This window comes from Poecilia formosa, unplaced genomic scaffold, assembly GCF_000485575.1.
Source record: "Poecilia formosa unplaced genomic scaffold, Poecilia_formosa-5.1.2 Scaffold422, whole genome shotgun sequence".
In the NCBI taxonomy this organism is placed as follows: domain Eukaryota; kingdom Metazoa; phylum Chordata; class Actinopteri; order Cyprinodontiformes; family Poeciliidae; genus Poecilia; species Poecilia formosa.
This window is the reverse complement of record NW_006800361.1, coordinates 18,929-26,085: the sequence shown is the minus strand read 5'-3', so window position 1 is coordinate 26,085 and position 7,157 is coordinate 18,929. Positions and strand designations below refer to the sequence as shown.

The following is a 7,157-nucleotide window of genomic DNA, read 5'->3' as shown; positions in this document are numbered from 1 at the left end:
GCTTTGAAGCTTCCGGTCGGAGCTAGCATTGAAGCTACCGGTCTGAGCTAGCATTGAAGCTACCGGTCTGAGCTAGCATTGAAGCTACCGGTCTGAGCTAGCATTGAAGCTACCGGTCTGAGCTAGCATTGAAGCAACCGGTCTGAGCTAGCTTTGAAGCTACCGGTCTGAGCTAGCATTGAAGCCAACGGTCTGAGCTAGCATTGAAGCTACCGGTCTGAGCTATGAAGCAACCGGTCTGAGCTAGCATTGAAGCTAATGGTCTGAGCTAGCATTGAAGCTAATGGTCTGAGCTAACTTTGAAGCAACTGGTCTGAGCAAGCTTTGAAGCAACTGGTCTGAGCAAGCTTTGAAGCTAATGGTCTGAGCTAGCATTGAAGCCAACGGTCTGAGCTAGCATTGAAGCTACCGGTCTGAGCTAGCATTGAAGCTACCGGTCTGAGCTATGAAGCAACCGGTCTGAGCTAGCATTGAAGCTAATGGTCTGAGCTAACTTTGAAGCAACTGGTCTGAGCTAGCTTTGAAGCTAATGGTCTGAGCTAACATTGAAGCTACCGGTCTGAGCTAGCATTGAAGCTACCGGTCTGAGCTAGCATTGAAGCTACCGGTCTGAGCTAGCATTGAAGCTACCGGTCTGAGCTATGAAGCAACCGGTCTGAGCAGCTTTGAAGCTAACGGTCTGAGCTAGCATTGAAGCTACCGGTCTGAGCTAGCTTTGAAGCTAACGGTCTGAGCCAGCTTTGCAGCTACCGGTCTGAGCTAGCATTGAAGTTAATGGACTGAGCTAACATTGAAGCAACCAGTCTGAGCTAGCTTTGAAGCTAATGGTCTGAGCTAGCATTGAAGCTACCGGTCTGAGCTAGCATTGAAGCAACCGGTCTGAGCTAACTTTGAAGCAACCGGTCTGAGCTAGCTTTGAAGCTAACGGTCTGAGCTAGCTTTGAAGCTACCGGTCTGAGCTAGCTTTGAAGCTACCGGTCTGAGCTGGCATTGAAGCTACCGGTCTGAGTTGGCATTGAAGCTAATGGTCTGAGCTAGCTTTGAAGCTAACAGTCTGAGCTAGCGTTGAAGCTAACGGTCTGAGCTAGAATTGAAGCTACAGGTCTGAGCTAGAATTGAAGCTACAGGTCTGAGCTAGCGTTGAAGCTAACGGTCTGAGCTAGCTTTGAAGTTACGGTCTGAGCTAGTGTTGAAGCTGATGGTCTGAGCTGGCGTTGAAGTTATATTCAGGCTAACAGCATCAGAGTCATTGTGAAGGTTAAAGTCCCCACCATGATGATCTGATCAGGATGTACCAATAAATCAGATAAATTTGATCCAATAATCTGATCGTCAGCTGGACAAACCTGCATCCAGAACCTTCAATCTGCAGCATTAGTCTGAGCGGTGCCTCCTGCTGGTAGGAGTTCTGGTTCTGTAAAGCTGTGTGTGTGTGTGTGTGTGTGTGTGCCCACGCGCAGAGTCTGGACTTCCCACTGGAGGAGCGGCTCAGCCTATCGGACCTGACCCTGGTTCTGGACAACGAGCTGCTGCTCAGCGCCAACTCTGTTCACCAGGCGGCGCTCATCTCCTACAGAACCGAGATCCAGCACCTGCAGTAGGCTCCAGAACCGGCCGGCCCGGGTTGGCCCGCCCGGACCCGGTTCTGACCCGTCCTGTTTTCCAGGGAGGCGTTGGAGCAGGTCAGCAGGGAGCGGGACAAGCTGAGGTCTGATCTGGACCGGGCCGACCAGCAGAACCTGCAGCTGGTCCGGGAGGCGGACGACCGGCACGCCAGCATGGAGGCGCTCAACCAGAACCGGATCAGGTAGGACCCGGTTCTGGAGCCAGACTGTATGTAACCCACAGACAGAGGAGGTTCTGTAAAGTTCTAGACCCATAAAGCGTGTGCAGGAGGTGAAGGTTGGTTCTGATGGACCCGTTCTGACCCAACAGGGATCTGGAGTCGGACTTCAGGCGGCGAGCTGCGGCGCTGCGGCTGCAGGCGGAGCAGGAGAACGAGGCGCTGCTGCAGCAGGGCGAGCGAGAGCGCAGCGTGATGCGGCAGGAGCTGCAGCTGCTGCGGGGCAAGGAGGCGGAGCTTCAGGAGGAGCTGGATGCCACCGCACAGGTCCGTTCTGCTGGTCCTGGCCCTGTTCTGCTGGTCCTGACCCGGTTCTGTTGCTTCTGTGCTCCAGGAGAAGCAGCGCCTGCAACAGGAGCTCGGCGCTTTGCAGTCGGCGCTGAGGGAATCAGACGGTTCTGTTCAGAGGCTGCAGACGGATCTGGACCAGCTGCTGCTACACAAGGTGACCAGAACCAACCCTGGCCTGTAGCTCTGATCCTGTCCAGCTGATCCAGGCCAGGTGTTGGTGAAACCCGGCCGGGTCTGGTTTCTGTTCCCACTCTCCTGATGAATGTTTGATGAGCCTGTGTCTCTGCTGCAAACGGATCAGAACCGTTGGGTCCGCTCCGCTGACTTCTCTGCTCTGAATGTTCTGACAGCTCGGTGGTTTGGATCCGGCCGGTGCCGGACTGAGCCATGAGGAACGGTTCTGTGAGCTTCTCAGAGAGTCGCAGCGCCAGTGCAGGGTAGGAACGGTACCAGTCTGACCGGGCAGAACCTCAGAGCCAGCAGGACGCTCACCTGTCTCTCTGCGTCTGCGGTGCGTTCAGGAGCTGCAGGACAGAAACGACGAGCTGAGCTCAGAGCTGCTGGAGGCCCAGAGGAGCAGCAGGAGGTCCTCCAGGCCAGCGGGGGGCGCCGGCAGCCAGCGCGACGCAGCAGGTACCGCAGGAGCCTGGCCGGGTCAGAACCAGAACCTGTTTCCGGCTCTCTGATTGGCTGATGAAGGAACTAGAACTTTACCCGACCTGGTTACGATTCTGGTCCATTTTTCCAGACGTCCTCCAGAACCTTCAGCTCGGAGTGATGATGGTTCTGGTTCTAACCTGGTCAAACATTCAGAACCTTCTGGACTCAAGCAGTTCCTCCTTCCTGGTTTCTGTCCAATCAGAGAGCAGCATGTTTCTCTCGCTCTCAGTGGGTCTCATTCTGATTGGTTCTGATGGTTCTGGTTGGTTCCGGAGGGACTGGACCTGGAGGTTCTGTTGACTCATAATCATGAGGAACCAGAAGGTTCTGATCCTTTCTGGCTCCGATTCTTGTCCAATCAGGAGCGATGTTGTGCAATGAAATCACCATAGCAACCACTGCCTTCCCTTCACAATAAAAGCTGTCAGCCGGGTTCTGATGGGGGAAGGTTCTGGAAGCTTTGGAACCAGGAGAACGGGTCGGACCGAGCCGCTGAGTCACAGGCTGCCGGAACCGGACCTACAGGTCTGGCTAAGCCCCGCCCACCAACACACACCTGCAGAGCAGCAGAGTGTGTGTTGGTGTGTGAGCGGCGCCATGTCTCTCAGTGAGTTCCTGTTCTGTTCTGGGTTTGGTTCTGGTTCTGGTTCTGACCCGGTCTCTCCTCTCCAGGTGACCCGGACATGAGGAGCATCCAGTCGGAGCTGGCACTGCAGCAGCTGAAGGAGAGCCACCAGGAGGCGCTGCAGCAGCTGCACATCCAGCTGGAGACCCAGGTACCGGTTCTGCTGCCGGCCCGGTGGTACCGGTTCTGGCCCAGCAGAACCTCTGACTTTTCGTCGTCCTCTTTCTCAGATGAACTACTACGAGCGGCAGCTGGACATGATGAAGCAGAACATGGAGGTGGAGAGGAAGGACATCTGCCAGGCCTTCAAGGTGAGCAGAACCAGAACCAGAACCAGAGGTCCAGCTGCTGCTGCTGCTGCTGATGATGATGATGTTTCTTCGTCAGGTGGAGATCAGTGAGCTGGAGGAGCAGAAGGTCCAGGTGGAGCAGCAGCTGAAGGAGGCGCTGACCCGCCTCCAGAACCAGCAGGGGGCAGGGCTTAGTGCCGAGGAGCAGCGCAGGTCCGTCCCCTGCTGGTTCCCAGGGTGTCTGCCGGGTCAGAACGCCACAGTGACCCGGTTTTGGTTCTGTTCAGGGTGCAGCGGGAGCGGGCCGAGCTGGAGCAGAACTACGCCAGAGAGATCAGCAACCTGGTGCAGAAGCTGAGCGCCGAGAAGGAGCAGCTGGAGGCGGAGCTTAAGCTGCACACACAACAGGAAGTGATGCGCGTCAGGTAGGTGGGCCAATCACAGATCAGCGTCACATAGCCTCCAGCCAATCACAGTCGAGCTGCCGCTGTGAGCAGGAAGGAGGAGGCGGCCCCACAGTCTGGCCAATCCCAGGCCGACCTGGATGGGGCGGAGCTCCTGGTCCAGGTGGAGCAGCTGGGGGCGGAGCCGCAGGAGGTTCTGCTCCTCAGCACCGGGTCGGACTCCCTAGACCAGATCAGGAGCGTTGAGACGGTGTTGCGGGAAGCACTGCAGCAGGAGCAGAACCGGACCTCGCTGCTGCAGGAGGAGGCGACCCAGTTGGGCCAGGAGAACAGAACCTACATGGTTCTGGTGGACCAGCTGTCCTCCCAAATCATGGAGATGGAGGAGGAGCTGTGCTCCCTCAGCGCCGCCGGCCCGGATCTGGACTGCAGAACCTCAGAGCAGATCGACCTGCTGCAACGGGCCCTGCTAGACTCCCAGAACCAGCTGAGCAGAACTCAGCAGAACTTTGAGACGGAGAAGAGGAAGCTGGCCCGGCAGCTGGTGGAGCTAGAGAACCTGGTTCTGGAGTTGGAGGGCCGGACCGACTGGGAGGACCGGGCCGACCAGACTGAACCTCACAGGTGTGTCAGCTACAGTGGACTGGAACCGGGTCTGTATGACCAACCAGAACACACGGCTCCATCTCTAACCGGCCAATCAGGACGCACGGCTCCATCTCTAACCAGCCAATCAGAACACACGGCTCCATCTCTAACCAGCCAATCAGAACGCACGGCTCCATCTCTAACCGGCCAATCAGGACGCACGGCTCCATCTCTGACCGGCCAATCAGAACGCACGGCTCCATCTCTGACCGGCCAATCAGAACGCACGGCTCCATCTCTGACCGGCCAATCAGAATGCATGGCTCCATCTCTGACTGGCCAATCAGAACGCATGGCTCCATCTCTGACTGGCCAATCAGAACGCACGGCTCCATCTCTGACCGGCCAATGATCTAACTGCATGAATTTCATGGACCAATCACATCCTCTGTATGTGAAGCACTAACTGCTCCATTCCGGTTCAGGTTGTGTATCTTCAGGTTCTGTTGGGTTCTGTCCTGCAGGGCCCAGCTGGAGGCGGTCCGGTCGGAGAACGCGGCTCTGCAGGAGAGGCTGAAGGTTCTGCAGCAGACGGTCCAGAACCTGGAGGATGAGTCTGAGAAGAGGAGGTGAGTCTGGGTCCAGGTCCCGGGTTCTGATCTGCTGCCGGTTCTGGAGGAGCCTAACCCGGTCCACTGTTCTGCTGGCAGGAGGAGGCAGCAGGAGGTGGAGGAGGAGCGGGAGAGGAGCAGAGAGGAGGAGGAGCGGCTCCACAGAGAGGTTCTGACCTGGCCCACATGCTTAGGAAGTGCTGTCAGACTTTCACAATAAAGGTTCTGGAGGCTCCCAGTGAGGCATCAGAGAACTGTTCATCTGAGCTGGGAGGCATCAGAACCTCCTGGTTCTGGTGTTGGAGGCGGTTCAGAACCAGCCTCCAGACTCCTGACCCGCCTTCTCTCACTGCAGAACTCCCGGTACCGTGAGGAGGTTCTGGACCTGAGTGGCAGGAACCTGCAGCTCAGTAGCGACAACGGTGACCTTAGCAACCGTCTCCATAGTGAGCAGGAGACGGTCTGGATGCTGCGCAAGCGCCTAGCAACCGTTACCAAGGAACAGGAAGAGGAGGTGGCTGCTGTGAGTCAGGCTGATTGGCCAGAGTTCAAAGGTTAAAGCTGTTGGAGCTGACAGGTGCTGTTGTTTCAGGTGAGGCGGCTGCAGGTGGAGCTTAGCAGGGTGAAGGCGGAGCTTCAGAAGGTGGAGGAGGAGAGGGAAGAGCTGCAGAAAGACAGGGAGCAGCAGAAACACTATGTAAGATTGGTGCAATAACGCCACCTGCAGCCGGTGGGCAGAACACACCTTACTGTAAGACACGCCCCTTTAATATGAGTGACAACTGCTTAATGAAGCTCAGTTTGCAGAACTAAATGATTTTCATATTTAACTTGATGTTTTCTATCAGCAGTGAAAAATGACAGGATGGCTCTTCAGTGATGTTGAAGAAATGTTTCATAATAACCAATAATAAATATGACTTTTAACCTAAAGTCTTAAAGCCAGCACAGCGGCCATTTTGTCCAGACATGGGCGCAGGGATTAAACTAGCGGCTCTTAACGTGGGCGGTACCGCCCCCCGGGCGGCGTTCAGAGGACGGCAAGGGGCGCTGGGCGAAATTTTTTACAAAAGGGGGGCGCTGGAATTCCTCTGGGGGGCGTTTGGTCGAAGGTAAACTTTACACCTTACAATCACAACAATACCAGTTTAGACTTTGAGCAACTTCCTAAAACTGTACTGTGTAACATTAAATCATGCCTGGCTGCAACGGTATCGATGGCAGCTCTTCTTCTTCTGTTCAGTGTTTGTAGCTTGTAGCTCCTGCTACTAGTAGCTTCACCACATCAGTTCAGCGTCTCACCGGCTGACGTTGCTGTGATTCACTTTGTCTGGTATTTTTGTACACATGTTTTTGTCAGTTCTGTGATCATGTCAAAGCAGCAACTTATATTAAAAAGTGTTTTATTTCCGTTTGAATGCTGCCCGCTTCCATGGAAGGACAACAGAAAATCGCTCTTATAAACATGTAATGACTAAAATCACGATACCCTCACTGTGTGTCCCTCTGAAAAATGAACCATTTAAATAAAGAAACCCCTCCATGGTGACACCTTGATAGCGTTCATTTTAACACCGGAGCTGTAAGGTCCGGTTTGAAACGGGGCTGATAGAACAACACAGCACTTTTAAATTTCAATAATCAGAATACTGAAATTGCTTCTGTTGCTTTAAAAGGTTTATGTCAGTCTGCCTTTTCCCCATCGACACGTTTCCCAGCCGCCCTGCACCTTAGGGGGTTAAAAAAAAAAACCTGCACATTGAGCAAAACTCTGAAACAGGAGAAGCGGGACATAAAACGGAGCGACGAGCTAGATGTGAATTATGGCATAAAAACAGAGAATCC

At 54.7% G+C, this 7,157-nt stretch overlaps 1 protein-coding gene across 1 annotated transcript in view; it reads left to right on the top strand.

Annotated features, from left to right (window-relative positions):
• The window catches only part of ninl (ninein-like), an 18,446-nt gene that overhangs the window by 9,401 nt on the left and 1,888 nt on the right, over positions 1-7,157 (top strand). The window contains exons 9-22 of the mRNA XM_016663459.1: positions 1,461-1,597; positions 1,667-1,807; positions 1,936-2,110; positions 2,178-2,288; positions 2,485-2,571; positions 2,656-2,767; positions 3,467-3,570; positions 3,650-3,730; positions 3,807-3,922; positions 3,997-4,134; positions 5,226-5,330; positions 5,412-5,481; positions 5,668-5,835; positions 5,905-6,009. Of these exons, the coding sequence (XP_016518945.1) occupies positions 1,461-1,597; positions 1,667-1,807; positions 1,936-2,110; positions 2,178-2,288; positions 2,485-2,571; positions 2,656-2,767; positions 3,467-3,570; positions 3,650-3,730; positions 3,807-3,922; positions 3,997-4,134; positions 5,226-5,330; positions 5,412-5,481; positions 5,668-5,835; positions 5,905-6,009 (1,650 nt within the window). The remainder of the gene's footprint in view (positions 1-1,460; positions 1,598-1,666; positions 1,808-1,935; positions 2,111-2,177; positions 2,289-2,484; positions 2,572-2,655; positions 2,768-3,466; positions 3,571-3,649; positions 3,731-3,806; positions 3,923-3,996; positions 4,135-5,225; positions 5,331-5,411; positions 5,482-5,667; positions 5,836-5,904; positions 6,010-7,157) is intronic.